Source organism: Ambystoma mexicanum, chromosome 10, assembly GCF_040938575.1.
Source record: "Ambystoma mexicanum isolate Mex_15411 chromosome 10, UKY_AmexF1_1, whole genome shotgun sequence".
NCBI lineage: Eukaryota > Metazoa > Chordata > Amphibia > Caudata > Ambystomatidae > Ambystoma > Ambystoma mexicanum.
This window is the reverse complement of record NC_090932.1, coordinates 1405435203-1405457582: the sequence shown is the minus strand read 5'-3', so window position 1 is coordinate 1405457582 and position 22380 is coordinate 1405435203. Positions and strand designations below refer to the sequence as shown.

The 22380-nt window shown below is 51.5% G+C and overlaps 1 protein-coding gene across 1 annotated transcript in view; it reads left to right on the top strand.

The window, feature by feature from the left end:
* Positions 1-22380, top strand: part of ACACB (acetyl-CoA carboxylase beta) — a 3851763-nt gene that overhangs the window by 1156606 nt on the left and 2672777 nt on the right. Inside the window, exon 15 of the mRNA XM_069619430.1 lies at positions 9839-9942. Coding sequence (XP_069475531.1) covers positions 9839-9942 — 104 coding nt within the window. The remainder of the gene's footprint in view (positions 1-9838; positions 9943-22380) is intronic.

Below are 22380 nucleotides of genomic sequence, written 5' to 3'. Positions count from 1 at the left end.
AATGGGGGAGACGCACAAATTAGAAATTCGCGATAGCGGCTCTAGACGCTACACATGCTTTCAACAGCTTGGACTGGGAATACCTGCAGATGGTCCTGGAGAAATTCGGGTGCGTGACACAATTCAGCAAGATGATCCTGGCAAACTTTCAGCGCCCATCTACATCATTCCGGATAAACGGCTGCAACTCAAAACAAGTCGATATACAGAGAGGTACGCGCCAGGGCTGCCCCCTATCCCCACTAATATTTGCAATGGCTATGTAACCACTAGCAGCGCGATACAGGAAAGACTGTGATATAAAAGGAGTGCAAACCAAGGAGACCTCGCAGAAAATAGCATTATATGCCGATGATGTGATGCTCTATATGGGAGACACTACGAATACATTACCGAGAGCCGTAGCTCTGCCACCATATCCAGGTTTACAATTAACAGTAAATCAAAAGCACTGAACATAGCGGAGGACACAAATACAATAAACAGCATGAAGCAGAGTTTCCCCCTGAAATGGGAGAAAAACACTCTAGAATACTTGGGAGTACAACTGGCAAAGAAATTTGAGGACCTATACAGGGTAAACATCCCCCCTCTTCGGAAACAACTAAAAGCGGACCTGCTGAGATGGGATAACGAGGAACTATCGTGGTTTGCCAGAATAGCAGCAGTAAGAATGACCCTTCTCCCCTGCCTACTATAAGTGACCAGTTCAATACCCACAGAGATCCCGCCACAGTTAATCAGAGAACTTCAAAACGCAGTATATAGCTTCATATGGGTGAAAAAGAGTCCCAGAATACAGAGACGCATACTGACACGTCCCCCGCTCCTGGGAGGCCTGGGGGTCCCAAATCTGGGCAGATACATCATGGCAGCACACTTGGCCCCCATACTCCAGTGGGCTAAACCAGCCGACACCAAAGGATGGAGAGGCATAGAACAAGCATCCATATAGATCCCGATAACAGCGCTCCTGGCACTGAACCCCAAGGCCCGCGAAGACGAAGTAAAATTACTAGGAGCCACTAAAACAGCCCTGAGTAACTGGGACAGAGCCATGCAAATGAAAAAGATCAAACGAGGGCTGGGCCCATTATCCCCAATAGCACATAACATCGACTTCACCCCAGGCTTGAAGAAGACATTTTGGGAGGGATGGAAGGGCGCAGACACCCTGACACTGCAGGACATGTACCAAAACGGTAACCCAATCCTTTTCTTAGAATGCAAAAAGAAATTCGATCTGGGGGAAAACGAAAGGTTCATATACATGCAAGTACGACATTGGATCTCCCACCCGTCAGTGAAAAGGGCGGGAACAAGAGCCCCAACAGGCTTGGAACTAACAATGCAGGAGGGGGAACTACAGAGGGGGATATCAAGAATCTACAGACTGCTTGATGGGGCACAACCAACAGACAACCTAATATATAAAGAGAACTGGGAAAAAGATGTAGGAGAGTCGATAACGGAAAGAGAGTGGGACCAGATAATGGACAAAAGCCCATAGATCCTCCAAATGTACAGCAATTAAAGAAGCTGCATATAAATTATGCTACAGATGGTATATGTCCCCCCACAGATTACACAAAATAAACCCCGAGTATCCCCAAACTGCCGGAGACAATGTGGAGGGAGAGGAGATCTATTCCACATGTGGTGGTCATGCCCCAGGGCAATTTCCTATTGGAAGGAGATACTGGGACACATCAAAGACATTACTGGCAGGGACTTACTGCTCTCACCTAAGGTGATCCTGTTGGGAGTGGAGGCAGAGGGATTCTCCAGCATGGGGTCTGGCATGGATTCACATGCTCATGAATATTCCCTGTCAGGCTGGGAATCCTCGGTAAAGAAAAAATCATTATCAGTTTTGTTTCTGATCCGTCTTTATTAGCAGTAACCAATCATTGGTCTCTGGGTCATACTGCCCCCAGCCAATGACTGCCCTCTCCCTAAGACCCGCCCCTGGCAGCCATCCTCAGATTTTTACGGCACATTCAAGTGTTGGGAGTCCTCGTGCTATAGCTCTCGAGCTTTTACTGCATTTTGCGATTAGAGGTTAATCTATTTTTTTCGGTCAATCGAGCCTCAAGCTCCACCGTTTCTACTTCCAATCAACGGGGACCCGTTTTTCAATTTTCTACGCCCCTCAAGAGCGAAGTTTTCATCGAGTACGCATCTTGGAAGATTCCAGAAGACCTTGAGGCCTACCCCGTGGACATGGCCCAGGACAAGGGAAGCTCGACGCCCGGATCCAAGCTGTTGGAACTGCCCTGGATGCAGATTACAGAATGTGTTCAAGGAGGACGAGCATTCTAGATGTCTCTACTGCCTTCATGAAGACAAAACGCACGTGGAGAAGGAATGTGCGTTTTGCAAGAACTTGTCGGAGCGGACCATGAAAGATCGACGGATCCGCCTCACCAACTGGCTGGAAGGAAAGAGCCCAGCAGTAGGTGAGAAGAAGAGGTCTGAGCAGTCTTCTAAGTCCTTTGAGGGCGCTCCGGTGACGGGGGCCCAACAGAAGGCTAAGCACCGCAAGTCCACGGGCACCGGAAGCGCCGAACGGTCGGGCTCCTCGGCTGCCAGGCAGGGCGCGCTTTCACTGACGCCATCAACCACGAGCCAACGCTCTGGCTCGGGGAAGAGAAAGTCGGAGATCCCGGGTAAGCTTCTGGAGAAGCCCCAGTCGATCCCGATGGAGACAGCATAGGGGGAGCAAGGCGGTGTCCCTCCCTCCAAGGTGAAGGCCTCAAGCACGGCAAAAGTCGTGAAGGCCCTGATTCACCCAGCTACGGCCTCTATCGAGGGAGTCGTGATGGTCCTGGCGAAGCCTGTGGAGGATACCCCGTTCAGTTTCCCTGCCACCGCGGAGGGAATCCTCTTTTCAGCCCATCGATAAGTCCCCCGTGAAAACCCCGGTGGAAAAAGAGGGGGGGGGCAGTGGCCATCACGGACACGGATACAGCGTCTGGGGAGGAGCTGGTTGAAGTCTTGCAAAGCCTCAACAAGAGGTTTGAGGAGGTCCAGTCCCACGGGAGGAATCCCGGGGATGCGGACGAAGAAAGCGACAGTGGCACTGATGAGGTTCCCAAGGAGAAGGAGCAACCATCGCGCCCGTCGCAGCCATTGCCAGACAACTCGGCTGCCATTTTGATGGCAATCCAAACCTTATGCACGGAGATAAGGATGAGATTGCCTCTACCCCCAACGGACGACCCAGCAGAACCGGGCCCACTGGGAAGCCCTCCAAACAAGCAGAGGAGAGTTCACCCCACCCCCGCCTTTCCAGCCCTCACGGCCCGTTCAGCCTTCATCTCCCTCCCCTGATCCTAGGGATGACACGGGAACAGATACGGCCACGACGGGGACGGATGACGATGGTGGTGACGACGGGATGGGCCTTCCACCACCACCCCCTCGGGCCTGCCCGCCCGACGAAATTGGCTCCTTCCACGCCATGATTTCCAGGGCATCCAAGCTCTTCCAGCTCTGCCCCGAAGAACGGAAGAAGGAAGGCTTCCTTTATCAACGGCGCAAGGTCAAGAGGAAGACTGTACTCGCGGTGCCGTTGCTTGACGACATCTGGGACGAGGGACTTGCTCTCCTGAAGAACCCGTCCACGACGCCTGCCAAGAGGGATCGGTACAAAAAGAAGTACCAGGTCCCCGATTCCGCCCCTTTGTGCCTTAGGGCGCAGCCGACCCCGGATTCGGTCGTCTCAGCGGCGGCCAAAAAGAAAGCGGCAGGGGCGACGGCTTCAACTTCAACCTCCCCACCTGATGGCGAGGGAAAGAGACTGGACGCATTGGGACGACGAGTCATCTCGTCCGCGGTGACGACAATTAAGGCGGCCAACGCCCTAGCGATTGTAGCCTGTTACGAGAGTCCGTTGTGGTACAAGATCACCCCCCTACTGGACTTCCTACTGGACGACAAGAGGACGGAGTCCATGGGGATCCTACAGGAAGGTGAGGTGGCTTTGGACCACGCCATAACGGTGGCCACGGACATCACGGACACCAGGTTCCACCAGTTGGGCAACGGTGTTTGCCTTTAATGGCGGGGATGGCTCAAGACAACAGATTTCCACTAGGACGTGCAAACCAGAGTTCTGGACATGCCCTTTGATGGGAACAACCTGTTTGGAAAGGCAGTAGATGAGTCACTTCAGGCCATCAAGACCGACACGGAGATGGCTCGGGCCTTGGGAGTTTTGCAGCAACAACGGCCGCCCTTTCGGAACTCCGGAGCCAAGCAAGGTGCCTCCAAAGGATCTGGCGGTGGCTCCTCGACGTATCGTCAGGCAGCCCGCTCCTCGTCACAAGAGGCCTACAGAGGGCACGGCAAGTCAGGAGGACCCCGTCGCCGTCGCCAAGGAGGCCAGGGTGGCAAGGCCGCCTCAAAGCATGACTCAACCAGCCGTGGCATCGAGGCCCCCACCTGAGCACCACGGTGGGAGGACGGCTGGCGAAGTTCTTCAGCGACTGAGAGTCAATCTCCACCGACCGTTGGGTGCTGGATGCCCTGGCCCACGGGCACACTTTCAAATTTCTAAAGAAGTGCCCCCGAATTCCTCCTGTGGCCAGGAAGGAAAATCACATCCCACAACTGCTGTTAGAGGTAAGGACGATGCTCAAGAAAGGGGCCATCAAGCTCTTCCTGAAGAGGCTCCGGGGCTCCGTAGTATACTCAAGATACTTCCTCGTCAGAAAGAAGACAGGCGGTTGGCGCCCCATCCTGGACCTGCGTCGGTTAAACAAATACATCAAGGCACAGAAGTTCCAGATGGTCACCTTCCAGCACGTGCTGGGACAGCTGGAGGCAGGCGACTTCTTATCGTCGCTGGACTTGGAGGATGCTTACTTCCACATCCCCATTCTAAAAGGACACCAAAGGTTTCTCAGATTCGTAGTCCAAGGATGGCACTACCAATTCAAGGCCCTGCCTTTCGGATTGAAGTCAGCGCCCAAGGTATTTACCTAGTGCCTAGCAAGGGATCCACGTTTACCCCTACCTGGACGATTGGCTCATCCGAGCAAGGACAAGGTAGCTCGCCGTCGAGCACACAGCGAAGACCGTCCACCTGCTCACGGACCTGGGATTCTCCATCAACTTCGCAAAATCCCACCTGGTTCCGTCGCAGGTCGCACTGTTTCGGGGAGCCAAGCTCGATACAGTGGCACGATTGGCTTCCCCGTCGGAGGAAAGGACGAAGGCCATCCTGGGCAAGGTGCAACGCCTGCTGGCCACAGATGTGGCCAGGGTGAGGTCCATTAAGTCACTTCTCGGCATGATGTCCTCTTGCATCTGCCTGGTGCGCCTATGCAGGCTGCGGATGCGTCCTCTACAGGAGTTCCTCTACGCCCGTTGGATGCAAGCGGCGGGCAGCTTCGAAGACAGGATCCCGCTTAACGAGGTCTTCCACCAAGCTATTCGGTGGTGGGGCACCTGTGCGCATCTCGCGGCGGGCACAGACTTTCAGACCCCAGCACACCAGGAGACGGTTGGGAGGGTTGGGGAGTGCACACCGGAGGTCTTCATGCGAGAGGCCTTTGGCTCTCGGAGGAGAGGTCACTCCACATCAACATCCTGGAGCTCCGAGCAGTGTTCTGGGCTCTCAGGTCGTTTCTCCCGTCCCTCAAGGGCAAGGTGGTAAGGATCTTCACCGACAACACCACCACGATGTTCTATATCTGGAAGCAGGGAGGAACCAGATCCCCGGCCCTATCCAAGGAGGCCCAGGATCTGTGGCATTGGGCCGTTGCCCAGGGGATGTTTCTGGTGCCCTTCCACCTAGCAGGGATAAAGAACACCATCGCCGACTCGCTGAGCAGGGAGCTGCGCTCATGCCACGAGTGGGAACTGCGTCGGGACCAAGTGGATCGCCTTTTTCAATGATGGGCAAACCCCAGATCGACCTGTTTGCGACGGTGGCGAACTCCAAGTGCCTGAGGTTCGCCAGTAGGATTCCCCAGCCGAGGAGCATGGGCAATGCTTTCTCGTTCCCCTGGGACGGCCTGTTCCTGTATGTGTTCCCTCCGTTGCCGTTACTACTGCGACTCATCAACCAACTCAAGAGGTCCCAGTGCAGGATGAATCTCGTTGCACCGTTGTGGCCGAGACAGATCTGGTTCCCGGACCTTCTGGACTTGTCAGCGCCCCCCCCCCCCCAGTCAAACTATCGACGGACGCAGATCTTCTCTCTAGAGAAGGAGGCGCCATCCTCCATTACGACCCGGGATAGCTGAACTTGCAGGCCTGGCTCCTGCGGCACTAGAGTTTGGAGGGTACGATATCCCAGCGGATTGCAAGGAGGTGCGGGCAAACGCCAGGGCGTCCTCAACTCTCAAGTGCTATGGACACAAATGGAAGAAGTTCTCTGTCTGGTGCCGTGCACAGAAGATGAACCCTCTGCGAATTACGGCCCCTCAAGTGCTGCCATACCTGCTGTCACTGGCCAAGGCGGGGCTAGCTCACGCTTCTTTCAAGATCCATCTTGCAGCGATTTCCCGTTACACCAGAACTACGGGACGGTCATCCCTATGGTCTCATCACCTGGTGAAGGAATTTATGAAGGGACGGTTCTGATCGTTCCTGCCGGTGAAGGCTCCGGCCCCGGCGTGGGAGCTCAACGTGGTGCAAGCTCATGGGGCTGCCATTCGAGCCTCTGCATTCGGCACCGTTGAAATTACGGTCGTGGAAAACAGCGTTCCTTGTGGCCATCACCTCCGCACGACGAGTGGGAGAGATTCAGGCCCTTTCCTGCAAGCCTCCATACTTGACTTTCCACGCGGCGAGGGTGGTGCTGAGGACGCACCCCTCCTTCATGCCCAAGGTGCCATCGGACTTCCACCTCAACGAGCCCCTGGTGTTGCCAGTTTTCTTCCCATCGCCTTCGTCGCCGGCCGAGAGGACTTTGTACTCGCTGGATGTAGCTAGAGCGCTGAAGTTCTACGTGGACCGCACAAAGAGTTTTCGGAAGACATTGCAGCTTTTTGTGAACTTTGGACCTGTTAATCAAGGGAAGGCACTCTCGAAGGCTTCCATTTCCAGGTGGCTCTCCGGCTGTATCATGCACTGTCATTGGTTGGCAAACCGACCGTTGCCTGGCCGTCCGAGAGCCCATTCGACCAGAGCGATCGCTGCTACTACGGCGTTCTTGTCTGGTGTGCACCTGCTGGACATATGCAGGGCTGCTACGTGGAGGTCGACGCACACCTTCATGAAATTCTACTGCGTCGACTGGTATTCCAGGGAGGAGTCCAGAGTCGGCCAAGCAGTGCTGCGCAACCTGTTCGCCTGAAGGTGGGCCTGGTGAGGAGGTAAGAGTTGCTTAATGTTGAATTTATGTAATGCTTAATGTTGAGCCTTGCCACCTCCTGTGGTTGTGCATGTGTATACTGCTATGTATTCTTATATTCATGAGCATGTGAATCCGTGCCAGACCTCGTGCTGGAGAAGGAACAAGTTACTTACCTGTAACTGTTGTTCTCCAGCATGGGTCTGGCATGGATTCACATGTGAACCCTCCCTCCTACCCCTCTGCTGCTCTTCACTTGGTCATACTGCCACTTTACGTGCTACCAAATCTGAGGATGGCTGCCAGGGGCGGGGCTTAGGGAGAGCGCAATCATTGGCTGGGGGCAGTATGACCCAGAGACCAGTGATTGGTTACTGCTGAGAAAGACCGTTCAGAAACAAAACTGATACTGATTTTTTCTTTACCGGGGATTCCCAGCCTGACGACGGGGAATATTCATGAGCATGTGAATCCATGCCAGACCCATGCTGTAGAACAACAGTTACAGGTAAGTAACTTTTTCCTTATACGCAGCATCGGGACACATAGCCACCCTAATAACACAATTATCGGCAGCACGAATGACATTGACACAACGGTGGAAAACGCTAGGGGGCCCGACTACACCATGGTGGTGGGTGAAAATAACGGGAGTAATGGCAATGGAGAAAGTAACTGCCATAAGAACAGGGAAATACCAGAGATACTTTTCCATATGGTCCCCTTTTAGAGACTTTGTCGGAGACAGGGAAGCTCATTTCTATAAACCACCGAACCTCAGAAATGTATTGATGAGAGAGAGAGAGAGAGAGAGAGAGAGATCTCTCGATCTCTCGAACTCTCGATCTCAAAGGACTCAAGAACCCAGTAAGAATAGTCAGGGGGGTAGGGGGGGGCAAAATGATACAAAAAAAGGGGGAAAACCCTGGGGATACAGGACAATACACGATATAGCAACAAGAGTAAATAGGACTATGTTGTAAGAAATGTTATGTTGCACTTACTAGGTTTGGAATACGTATCGCTGATGGGAAAATAAATCTGTTTAAAAAGAGAATAATGGAAAAGAAGGGGGGGAATTAATTGTTTAACTGTTATACTCAAGAACTTAATAAAGAAATGAACACTGACTGTACGAAGAATGCTTAAAATACTGCACTGGTTTTCTTATGCATGCTTGTAACCTATGATCTTCAGAAGAAAATGGAAAATAAAGTTTGTAAAAAAAAATGAAAAATGTTTGTATTTGAAGATGCTGATTTAGGCAGTAATAAAGAAAGAAAGCATAAAAAACACCTAAAAGCTATCCTGTATCATTATTGCCAACTATTGACAAGGGTATGGAACTAAACCACCCCCTCGCTTCATGGCGTACTGCATGTTGTACAACCATGGACAGCGCTGATATTGATATCGAGTTGTTGATTAATAACCCTGGGAAAGCAAAACAAAAACTATGGTTTAAATATTGGAGTGATACCTGGATTGAGTGTACGAAGTATAAAAACCTTTCACCTGATGTTTTTTCGGAATTTTTTTTTAATACTGTGCCTGCATACCTAGTAAAATTTCAAGGCTTGCAATTCAGGTAAGCCATCATGCGACTTGGGTTTGATTTATGGCCTACAAAATATCTCATTGCCAGAAGATCAAATACGCCAGTGGATGCCTCTTGTCGTTTCTGCAAAAAACTAGAACATGCTGAAACAATCAAACACGTTTTAGTTGAATGTAGTAGTCTAAATGACTTAAGACAAGACTATTTCTATACATTTTCTATAGATATCCGGATACTAACCCAGCAAAACATGTGGGAAATGATTGTCAATGCTCGGAGGATATCCCTAAATCTAGCAACTATAAGATACCTGAAATAGATATATAGCCTGTGGTATGAAGGGTGATTTGAATTGAAGCTAGCATTTATTCCCCCTTAAGTGTTAACTTAAGAACTTGGTTGTAGGTAATGACTATAATTTTTATTTGTTGAATTGAATGTAATAGAGTACTAATGTAGACTAAATCAAGATCTTGCAAATGCTGGTCCAGTTTAGAGAAAAATCTATGAAGACCTTGTAAACTGAATGGAACATGATGCCTTGAAGAAATTGATATGAAAAAGCTGTTTTGAAAAAGTTGTTTTACAACTAAAACAAATAAAAAACAAATTTAGAAAAAGTATTATTAAGTGTGCTTACAAATCGATGACCACCAAGTGTGGAGCTAAGGAGGACTGATGTCATTGACTTGGGCAGACAGCAACAGGCTATATAAGTGGCAATCAGTTTTATTTAAGCAACTTTAAAGCAAAACTGCTTTAATACTACAGAGGATTCCTAGCCTGATGACGAGGAATATTCATGAGCATGTGAATCCGTGAAAGATGCCAATGCTGGAGAACAGGAGTTACAGGTAAGTATTTTGTCCTTATCAATCGAAGGATCCACATTAATTATCTGTGATGTAATTAGCAATTTTGCCTTTTTCTATTATTATTTGTATTTGTCTTATGAACTCCTATCTCTTTCCTAGGCTGAAAAACCAGATACAATGCTTGGGGTGGTCTGCGGGGCTCTTAATGTGGCAGATGCACTATTCAGAACATGCATGACCGATTTCCTACATTCACTTGAAAGGTAAGTTTTTAGGTCTGGACAGAGAGGAGGAAAGGGGATGTCTATAACCTGCAAAATATTTAGAATGAGTGGTATGTAAGATTTAGCATCTACTATTGCAAAGTTACATTCGAAACGGCAAGTAGCCAAATCATAATATCTGCAGTGGAAATTCACAGGGTACATGGCCCCTCTGTACTGATTATTGGCATGTATGGAAAGAAGAGGAGAAAGAAAGGTCTTTTTCTCCATGTATGCTCACACAATGCTCGGTTATGCCAGGAGTAATTTATTTTGGGAACTCTGCTCTTCTCACAGCTGCAGGGGTACCAGCTCTGATTTGACCCAGCCACTATGCAATCTCCCTCTCCTCCCGCACATCAAGCAGTAATGGTGTACTTACCATTCAGGAAAAAGACAAGGGGGTTGGGGGGTTTGAGACATTGTTTTCTGCCAGGGGATATGCCAGGAATATAGAAGAAAATCTTTTCTTTTTGTGGTTCCTGCTGCTGGCCATGCCAATGGCATAGACTGGGTGTGGCATTCGTGGAAGGGTGATTGTTACCACCTCTACCTTGCCGAGCCTTTCCTCCATGGGGAGTGTGCTAGACCCTGTGAAGGCGCCATGAAGCAAGACAGACAACAGATTCGAAGTTCAAATAAAATGGTTTATTAACTTAAATGTCAGGATGGTTGAAGGCCTAACTTGACCAATGCTAAGGTGGGATTTCCCTACCTAACGAAATTAAGAATATTCTGAGTCAGGAAGTTCATCTTAAGTCTGTCTGTGCCCAAAACCTATACTTGCCCTCACAACTAAAACTAAACAATGTGTAAGGATGTCGGCAACAAAAGTGTTCCAAATAAAGTTCTGAGCGAAGAGGAATCTCGGGGTTCCCTTCCACAAGAAGACAGCATAGTTGCAAAACAAAATCTCGGGGTTCCCTTCCCCAAGAAAACAAGTTCAAAATGAGTCTCAGGATTCTCCTGTCCCAAGACACCAGCTTGCCGACTTGTAGTTAAGGTCAGTCTCTCAATATTTAAAACCTGTTCCAAGTCAACTTTATATTCCCTGACAGTTTATGCAGATTTCTTTCTCCTGCTTTCGTTTAGCAATCTCTTTCTGGTGCTTTCAATCACTGTACATTTCTTGGGTTTTCACAGATATAGTACACCCAGTCTAGGCACAGTTGTCGGACCACACCGTCCACCCATCACAGGTCAAGCAACTGATCACCCTGGGCTTGCTTGCCCACACAGGTTCTTCTGTAACTCCCCCTGTGTTCTGATTCAAACTCAGTTTGCTCTTTCGAATGGATTGTGTCCTCCAACATATTCCTCATCTGTGACCTGTAATGTCCACAGCTGTGCTGCTTCGTAATCTTTTTTGGCAGAGGGCAGCCTTGTGTCTGTGGCATTGGGTCTATGGCCCTTGAAGGCCTCCGTCGAGGGTGACCTCATTGGATGTTGTAAGTAGCACGCATGGCGCCCGTAGCCTCAGTTCAGTTTTTCCCGCAAACGTGTTTGCTTTCTAGAACTCGGCGCGCCTCGTGTCTTCTACTTCATATTGTTCGATATGTCTTCTTCTTCCACCCCGACGACCCTGCGGTCTGGCTTCATGAAATGTTGGGACTGCGGGTCCAAGATGTCCATCACGGACCTGCACCCTATCTGCCTGTGGTGCCTGGGCAAGGACCACGCCACTAACGACTGCTCGAAGTGCCAGTCGTTGACTGCCAAGGAACGGTCTCGGTCCGGTGCTCGTGCGCCCGCGGGCCCGGGTATTCGGCGCGATAAACATCAGGAGCCATCGAGGCCCCATTCGGACAAGGCATCGGGGGATCGCCAGAGACGTGCCAGGTCCAGGTGGCGGTCTTAGTTTCCTGCCAAACCGTCGAAACCTGAGAAGCTGCCAAAGAAGGTGTCGACGCCATCAGCGCCATGTCCTTCGAGTGCGCCTGTCAGGGTTTTACCCGGCGTCAGACCTACGAAGCCTTCAGCGCCTTTTTCAACGTTGACTCCATCGAAGCCATCGACGCCTGCTGGGCAGAAATTGCTGACGGAAGCCCCTGTGGCTGTTAAACCTCCAAGAATGGCTCCTGCTAAGTCAGTGAAGCCTGTTCCTGAGAAGAGGTTTACTCCTCTCCCTAGGAAGGAGTTTTTCCAGTCTCTCCAGAATATTTATGAAGATAATGATGAGGAGAGGTCTGATGAGGACATTTGTCGTCCGATAAGGAAGACCAAAAGGACCAATGTTCCAGAATGTCACATTGATGAGGACAGTCGGATTGAGGATCTGCGTCGGTCCTTGCATGATGCCATTAGCCTCAATACATCTCCTGAGATAGAGTTTGGTAAACCCGAGCCTGATGAGCATGCCGAATCTTCTTATAGGAGACTGATGAGAGGGTTGCGAGTACCTGGGTAAGTCCAGGCCTCAGGTTGAGTATGATCTTGGATCAGGGTCCGTCCACTGACCCGGTGTTGCCATTTCATTTGGCTTTACAAAAAAGGGTGGCAGCTACTTGGACTTTCTCCAGAATCTCTTCTGGCGGTTAACAAGTCTTTGTCCAAGAAATACCGGCCATCCAGTAGCGACCCGGCTACCTGTCCACACACCCCACCACCAAGAATTTGGTGGTTCAGGTGGCTACGGCCACCTCGAAGCAGGCAGCGTACCCTACCATCCCTCCGGATAGGGACGATAAGCGCATGGATGGATGGGCGTGAAAGGTATTTTCAGCTGGGAGTATGGCCCTGAAATCAGCCAACTCCCCCTGTGCCTTAGCAAAATTTTCGCACACTCGGTGGAATTGTATTTCGCTTGCGGCTGAGCATATTCCCGAAGGGGAGGAAAGAGATGGCTGCCATGTGTGAATCCCTTCAATCTGGTTTGGACACTGCAGATAGTGTTGCAAGGTCCATGGCTACGAGCACCGTGATGCACAGATTTGCGTCGGTGTGCAAGTTTGGTTTTGCACCTGATGTGCAGGCCCGTCTTCTCAACATGCCCTTTGAAGGGTCGCATCTTTTTGTCAACAAGGCTGACGAGAGCCTGGAAAAGTTGCAGACCTCCAAGGCAGATGCCAAATCTTTGGGCGCAGCTGTCAGACAACCTCTGCCTTTTCGTCCTAGGGGACACAATGGAGGGTTGGTTCCTTTCGCTATTACTCCTCATTTGGAAAGGCGAGGGGGATGCCCAGTCAAAGGGGCCAACGAAGAAGCACTCGTGGTAAGAGTGCCAAAGCCGCCCAGGCAGCTGCTGCTCGTAAACAGCTCTGACGCCTTGTTCACTGGTGGGGGGGAGGCTGTTGCAGTATCTCGAAGAGTGACGAGCCATTACTTCAGATGTGTGAGCTCTGGATACAATCACCCACGGATCCACATGCAAGAGTCTTGGAGGAGGCCGGGCCCAGCATGCAGAGCATCACGTTGCAGGCACGTGGCAGGCAGCTCGACAAAATGGCCGCCATGCCAGAAAGAGGCACCCGTCCGACACCATTCCAGGAATTCGGCGAAGAACCAGTGTCGAGGTGGGACTGGCCTCAACCAGGTACGTGGCCTACAGTGTACCCCTCATCTGCGCAGGGCAGCTTTCCTTTGCGTCCATATGGACAGGGAATACAGTGGCTCCACTAGCTCCCTGCTACCTCTTGGCACCCCTGCCACCTCTTTTGCAAGTGAGGAGGTGCTCTTGGAGAAGTTCCTCGGCCTCATGAAGTCACCTCAGATGGGGGTCATCATCATCAAGGACGCCATCAGGGAAGTCCTCCCCGCAATGCTAGTGGCACCACAGATGCCACCTCCTCCGGCTACCCAGCCAACTCCACAGGGGGGGCTCCATCGCAGCCTCCGCCGCCTCTTCAGCCTCTGGCCGTGGGCTCTGTACCCCAGCCTCCGGCGCCAACGACGACTCCTCCACAGGATCCTCCAGATCCGCAGGATACGGATAAGGAGGAGGATCCAGACACGCCATCCTTTGCCAGGGCCTTCCACAAACGTCTTGCTGGTCTGGCGTAGTACCCGGGCCTCCCTCAACCCGAAGTCGAGCAGCCGGCAGAGGGGGTTCTGGCGGAAGTCCTCAAGCGACGCCCCTCTGCCAAATCAGGGATTCCTATGCAGACCGATGTAGTCTCCCTGGCCAAGAAGGGTTGGCTCAAACCCCACTCGGCCCAGCCGTTCAATCGATGCCTGGACGCCAAGTACAGGCAGGTGGAGGGGGATACACTCTTGCTTTCGGCCCATCCTCAGCCACACTCTTCAGTGATCGCTGCAGCATCACTATACTCCAAGCCCCATTCGTCCTTGGCCTCTTCCTCTGCGGCGCTGTTAGGCAAGGAGGAGAAGATCTTGGAGGCGTATTGCAAGAAACTCTATTCCAACGCCTCTTTAAATCTACGTCAAGCCAACGCTGATGCCATGCTGGCTGCCGCCAACCAGAGATTATGGCGGGAAATTGCGGACTTCCTCCCAGAACTCCCCACCCAGAGCCAATCACGCTTCAAGGCGGGGCTAGCTGAAGCCAAGCTGGTGGCACATTACCTCATGGAATCCACAGTGGCTCATATTGATACCTCAGGCCGTGCCATCTGTATTGCCACGGACATGAGAAGAACAGCCTGGCTCTGGCCAACAAAATTCATCCCGGATGTCCAGGAGCGAATACTCGATCTACCGTTTGAGGGGGGGGGTCCTCTTCTACTCCTCTACGGACGAGGAGCTGGACAAGAAGAAAAACAGCTCACAGACAGCAAAGTCTTTATCCATCCTCACAAAGACCACGCCCAAATCGTACACCCAATCTCCGCAGCGCTCGGAGAGCGGTCGTACATATGGAGGTTTCCACAGCCGGGGCAAGCAACAAAATGGGTGGGAGGTGAGGGATGTTTCCAGTCCCCCCTCCTCAGTGACAGCCTCTGAGGGAAAGAAAGCATGACACACCCCTTCGGGTCCACATGTCTCCAGTGGGAGCAGGCTTCCTCTTCATGCAAATTTCTGGTGCCAGAATTTCACTGACCCCTGGATCCTATCCATAGTATCCACGGGGTACCGCCTTCCTATCCCAGCCTCTCCTCCATCCTCCCCTCCACTCCCTCAAGTAGGGACAGCAACTCTATTGGCGGAGATCCGGTCACTCGTATAGAGCCAGGCAGTGGAGGAAGTCCCAGCCTCCCAGCGAGGCTTTGGCTTTTACTCCAGGATTTACGCCATTCAGAAGAACCACCAGGCGGGCCTGAGAGTTGTGCTGGACCTTTGCACCCCCAACCTCTCCTTACCCCTGCAAAAATTCAAGATGGTTACGCCAGCTTTTATAGCGGCAACATTGGAAAGGGAGACTGGATGTGTTCCCTGGATCTGAAGGACGCGTACCTGCACGTCCCGATTTGGCAGCCCCATCGTTCTTTCCTAGGGTTCAGGTTTATGGGCTACCATTTTCAATACAAAGTCCTTCCTTTTGGCCTCAACTCGGCCCCCAGGGTCTTTACCAGACTCATGAATACTGTGGCGACCCTCCTCAAAGCACAGGGCCTCCACATCTACCCATACCTCGACGACTGGTTTTTCAGGACTACATCTCCGGAAGCGGTTCACCACTCTTCCCATGCCCTTATGAATACACTGCACGATCTGGGCTTCTCGCTCAATCTCAAGAAGTCACAGCTGCAGCCTACACAGACTGACATTCCTAGGCCTCATCTGGGAAACGTGATCCGAGAAGGTCTTCCCGTCGGAGGACAAAGTCTCGGCCATCAAGAGGGCCATCGCCCACTTCCTCAGCAGAGAGTTGACCTCGGCATGGTGGTACCAACATCTCCTGGGTCTACTGGTAGCAGTCCTATTAGCCGTGTCACACACGAGACTAAGGATGAGGAGGATTTAGCTGCACTTCGCGGCCTCATGGAAACAGGAGCAGGGCTCCCAGTCCGAGATGATCGACGTTCCTCCATCTCTCCACCCGGACCTATCATGGTGGTCCAGGGACTGCAACCTACAGACAGGCAAGCCCTTTCGGCCTCCCTACTCGCAGGCCACCATCACCACAGACTCCTCGTTCGAGGGCTGGGGAGCCACCCTGGACGATCTCTCGGTCCAAGGCACCTGGACTCGACAGAAGCAGGAATACCACATCAATTGGTTGGAGCTGAATGCCATCTGGCTAGCGCTCAGAGCATTCCTACCACTTCTAAGGGGCAAGGTTGTCCTCATCCAGACAGACAACTCAGCCAGCATGTACTACCTCAACAAGCATGGAGGCACTAGATCCCCCTCCTCTGTGCAGATGGCGATCAGCATGTGGGAGTGGGCCCTGGAAAACGACATTTACCTCACGGCAGTCCACCTCCCGGGGGAATCCAACCTGGAACCGGACAGGCACAGCAGGCTGGGAGTGGCAGCTAAACAACCTCGTTATTCAGGAGATCTTCAACAGGTGGGGTCATCCACCCAGCGCCAGGGAAACTAGCCCTCACAGCGTGGTACCTGAGCAGGTAACGCTTATGCACCTTAGCCTCTCACAGGCCGATTTGGAGATCATACAAGGCGCCAGGAGCAAAGCTACCAGCGCCCAGTTCAAAAGCAAATGGACCAGATTCTGCCACTGGGCAGACTCCAAGGGAATCGACCCCTTGGCGTGCACTTTGGATGACGTACTTTCCCTTTCGGCGCACCTCGTTTATTCATGCGTGCAGCTGGACACCTGTCGCACCTACCTTGCACCCATTGGGGCTTACAAGAACTCAGAGGAAGGCATTTTCTCCTCCAACCCTATCATCAAGAAACATCTGACGGGTCCCGCTAGACTCTGCTCGCCTGTCAAGCGACCGCACCCTGTGTGGGACCTTAACATAGTCCTGGGCGCACAGGCGCACAAGCCATTCAAGCCAATGGTGTCTGTGGACATCAGGCTGGTCACCATCAAGACGTCCTTACTAGTCGGCCTTACCTCGGCTCGTAGAGTCGGCGAGATCCAGGCGCTGGTCACCTCAGAGCCGTATACCACCTTTCACAAGGACAAGGTAGTCATGCGGACGCACCCAGCATTTCTGCCCAAGGTTCTGTCTGCTTTCCACTTGAACGAAGAAATAGTCCTTCCTATGGTTTTTTCCCTATCCCAAGGACGAAGCACAGAGTGCTGCACTGCCTGGATATCGGGCGTGCCCTGAAATTCTACTTGGACAGGACCAAGGGCTTCTGCAAATCGGATGCCCTGTTTGTCACTTTTGGAGGCTCAAGACCAGGCTATCAGGCCTTTAGGGCTTCCATATCCTGTTGGATAGTCTCGGCCATCAAAGAAGCATATGAGGGCCAGCACAAGCCCCTTCCGGCCAACATGCATGCCCACGCAGTCAGGGCCAAGGCAACGGCCATCGCATTCCAGCGCCATGTCCCTTGGCAAGTCATAAGCAGGGCGGCCACTTGGGCCGTCCCTCGGCTTTCTGCAAGCATTACTGTTTGGATGCCGGCTCTAGATCTGATGCGGCCTTCGGACAGGCTTTTCTCAGGAACCTATTTGCGTAAGGAGGGTCACCGCTCCACCCTGGGGCTACACATCAGTTGTAATTGCCCATACAGTATGGAGGAAAGGGGACAGGACCTAAGAGTAATTATAAGTTACTCACTGTAGTGGCTAACGTACTTAGTCCATAGTCCCTTTTCCTCCATACGTCCCACCAACCTCCCCCCTAATAATACTGGTGTCATTAGGCAATGTCCATTATCAACGCGTCAATGGGGACTGAGGTGTGGCGCCAGAGGGCAGAGTCAGGGCAGCACATGCTCCCTGGGCTGCACCCCAGCGTGCCTCTAAATTTAAAGGGGAAGAAGGTTTTTTCTGGTGAAAAAGGTTCCGTCTCCCGTCCCTTGGAAGGGACGCCCATACAGTATCAAGGAAAGGGGACTATGGAATAAGTATGTTAGTCACTACGTTGAGTGACTTATAATTATTTTTTGATACCCAAGAAGTACAGATGACTGAGTGCCATCTTGGACTGGAGATGCTTGAACAAGTTCCTCAGGAAGGACAAGTTCAAGATGGTCACTCTTTCTCAGATCCTTCAGGCCCTCCAACTTCAGAATTGGTAGGTGTCATTGGACCTGTAGGATGCTTATTTTCATGTGCCGATCCATTTCAAGCACAGAAAATACCTCAGGTTCGCAGTGGGCGGATCCCACTATCAGTTTCGGGTCCTGCCTTTCGGGCTAACCTCCGCCCAAGGGACTTCACCACGTGGTGGTGGCAGTGCATCTCAGGAGAGGGGGGATTCACGTTTACAAGACTTGCATCATCTCAGAGTCACCTGCCACTCCCTTCACAAGCTGGGCTTCTCTCTAAACTTCAAGAAGTCGCTTTTGACACCATCCCAACGGCTCCAGTACATAGGGGTCGTTTTGAACACTTCCCTGGGGATGTGCTCGCCGCCCAAGGTGAGGGCTCATCACATTCTTCAGATGATCACAAAATTTCAACAAGCCCAGTCTCTTCCGGCTTTCAAATTCTTAAGGTTGCTCGGCCTCATGGCATCCTGCATTTTTCTGGTGCCAGAGGCCCGCTTGAGAATGAGATCCCTTTAGTGGGCTCTGAGGACTCAATGGTCCCAGTTCTCTGGCAGGATGTCGGATCTCCTTCATGTTCCATTCTCAGTCTCGCAGGACCTTCTGTGGTGGGCCGACGAGAACATTCTCATGAAAGGGGAGCCTTTTTGGCAACCATGGCCGGATGTCACGGATGCTTCCCTGACAGGTTGCAGGGTGGGGAGCTCATGCCGATGATCTATCCATCAGCGGTCGTTTGTCTCCATCGGAGTCCAGACTTCACATCAATCCTTTGGAGCTGAGAGCCATCACACTAGTGCTGAAGGCTTTCCTGCTGTCTGTACGGGGGATGAATGTCCTGATAATGATGGACAACACCGTGGCAATGCATTACCTCAACAAGAGGTGGTGTAGGGTCACTACCTCTGTGCAGGGAGGCAATGCATCTCTGGTTCTGGGCAATCAGCGAGGGTATGTCTCTTTCGGCAATTCATCTGGCTGGCAAGGAGAACATGACGGCGGATGCTCTGAGCAGGCAGAGCGCGATCTCCCACGAGTGGGAGGTAGCTCAGGAAGTCCTTGAAGAGATCTTCGCCCTTTGGGGAACCCCGCAGGAGGACCTGTTTGCAACCGGTGACAACCGGAAGTGCGAACAGTACTTCTCAAGGGAATTTCCTCCGAGAGGCACTCTAAGAGACGCGTTCGTCTTGGAGTGGCACTTCCCGCTTCTGTACGCATTTCTACCGAACCCCGTCATCTCTCAAGTTCTCAGGAGGTTGCGACAGTTCAGGACCTGCATGATCCTCATTGCTCTGGATTGGGCCAGGAGAGCGTGGTACCCAGACCTTCTAGACATGTCCATCTGTCCTCCAATGCGTCTTCCCCAAAGAGAGGATCTTCTCTTACAAGAGGAAGATTGAGTTGTCCATTCAGAGGTCAAGACTCTCAACCTTCACGCATGGTTTCTGAGAGGTTGATATATTGGGCCCTCCCGGATGACATAATGGAGGTGTTGCTTTCGGCTAGGCAGCCCGCAACAAAGTCCCTTTACCGTTGCTGTTGGCGTAGGTTTTGCGACTGGTGCAGAGTAAAGAATTCTTGCTTTCTTTGGCCCAGGGGTATTCAGGTGGGCACCATTAAAGGTTATTTGGCAGTGCTGTCTATCTTTAAGCGCCCGTCAGAGGAATGTTCTTATTTTAAAATTCCACTGATCATTCATTTTGGAAGGGCTCACAAATGTGTTCCCGCCGTCGCTAATTCAGTTGCCTGCCTGGGACCTTAATTTGATTCTAAAATTTCTTATGGGTGCTCCTTTTGAACCATTGCACTCTTGCACTTTAAGGATATTGACACTTAAAACTGTTTTCTTAGTTGCAGTTACATCTTCTAGAAGATTGAGCGAGTTGCAGGCACTTTCTTCTAAGCCATCCTTTACTTTGTTCCACAAGGACAGGTTTGTATTGACAGTACGTCTGTCCTTTCTTCCTAAGGTTGTGTCTGAATTTCATTTGAGTGGGGAAGGTGGTACTCCCTGCTTTTTATCCTCCTCCTCCTAGTAAGGAAGAGCAACTGCTCCATAGTTTGGATCCTAGAACAGCCTTGAGCTTTTATCTCTCCAGAATGGCCAAACTCAGAGTGGACGACCAGCTCTTTGTGGGGGTATACTGGACACTGTTTAGGACAGGCTGTTTCTAAGCAGACTTTGTCTATGTGGATTATCCTCGCTATTTCAGAATGCTACCAGTTGGCTGAGGGTTTACGGGCTCATTCCACCAGGGGCATTGCTACTTCGACAGCCCTCCAGAGGGGTGTGCCGGTGAAAAATATCTGTGACGCTGCAACGTGGTCTTCTATACACATGTTGGTTAAGCAATACTCCCTGGATACTTTCCATGCTCAGGATGTTGACTTTTGGTAAGGCAGTGCTCTACTCTGCCATTTAATTGGGTATGTGAAAGTATTTAAAATGCACTGTGAAACCTAGGCCTTTTTCCCCACTATCCAGGACTCTCCAACTTGGGTATGTCTTCTCTCCTGTCCTAAAATGTGCATTCTTTAATCCTGATTGACAAGGGACGCCTTGTCCGATTGCTCAACTTGCTTGCCTCCCGCTGTCTTGACTACCTAGTCTAGTTTCCCTCTCTACTGTCTCCCCGTCTCTCTTCCACCCCTCCCCCACCTACTCTATGGTGCTCTGTCTCTCCTATCTTTTCCATCTGCTTCTCTATTGACTATCCTGCTCTCATCACTAAATCTGGTAGGAAGAAGTTTAAAAAGGACATCCTGTTCTCCAACCCAGGCCTCCATATCGCTGACACCTACACTAGTGCCTCCTCCAAGGAAACTCTCACTGACATCCTCTTTGTCGTTCCTTCGCCAGACCTATGGACCCTTCATATGGTCTCTGTGCTCTCTCCCTTCTCCTCTTTTCCCATTAATGGTGGCACCCGTTGAGACGCCCTCCTGGACTCCTTCCATTCCTCTAAGGTCATCATTAATGTTTACTCTAATGGGACTGTCCTTGTCCAAGCCCCTTAGGCCAACCTTCTCCTCTTTGACAGACGCTTACTGCGCCTCATCAATTTCCTTTCTGCTCCTGCTGTTCCCCCACCCCCTGCCGCAGCTACCTTGCCTCCCCCTTCTGCCTCCTCCTTGGCCACCTTGCCTTCCCCTTCCCTCTCTGCCCCCTCTCGGGCCCCTTCTACACCTCCGAAGGGCGTACCTCTGATCTGTACCCCTCCCCGGAAGTCCTTAACGCATGGCAACCTTCTCCATATCGCCACTCTAAACTCTCGCTCTGCTGTCAAACACTCTTCTGATACCTGTCGCCTTCTGGACGAACTTGACCTCGATGTCCTTGGTCTCACCGAGACATGGTTTACGGCCAGCTCTGTCACCAGCTTTGACACGCTCCTACCTGACGGCTACAAGATCCTCTCCGCACCCTGGTCCAACCGCTCCAGAGGGGATGTAGCCCTGATCTTCCCTGAGTGGATTCCTGCCTCTGTCATTTCTACACAGGCCTACTCCTCTTTCGAATGCCTCACCTGCAGGCTCTCTCACTCTCCCCTAGCCATTCACTTACTGTGGCTACTATCTATCGGCCACCTGGTCAGATCTCCTCCTTCCTCTCTGAGTGGGCGGACCTCTCCTCCTCACTCCTGGCCTCTACCACTCAACTCCTCCTTCTTGGAGACTTCAACATCGACCTGGATGCCTCCTGTCCCCCCTCGGGACTCTTTCGTGACCTCTGCGACTCTTTCACTCACTATTCTCCCCTCTGGCCCAACTTACTCTGCAAGGCACACTCTGGATGTTCTGATCTCCTCAGACCTTCCCCTCTCTGTCCCCCTCTCCACTCCTCTCTCCTGGAGTGATAACTTTCTCCTATCCTGCCACCTCACCCTCCCTACCCCTCAGGCCAAGCCACTTCCATCACTGCCACCCACCTTCTTGGTCATCTGACCCATGAAGTGCGTATCAGTTGAGGTTTTCGCCACCACCTTTTCACCCCCTCCTCCCCCTTTGGATGACTGTCACCCTGACACTGCCCCCTCCACGCTCCACTCCACTCTGCTATAGCTGATACTCTCGATATCCTTGCCCCTGTCTTGAGAATCCACCTGAAGCCCAAAGGGACAGGACACAGATTGGGAAGGAGGGAGAAGAGGATGACCGAGAAAGAAAAAATAATTTCTTACGGATTCTGTATTTTTTGTTTTTCGTTTAGCCCTTGCCCTCCCTCCTTCCTTCACAACACCTTCCGATTTGTGGCTACGTGCATCTCACTTCATCCCATTTTCTTATTTTAAACTTTACATTTTTATTTGCATTTGTTTACTTAAACACATTAAAAACAATACAATGCTCAATTTATAGTAGTTCCCTCCGCCCCCACACAACTCAAATGTTTCTGTTAACATTTTG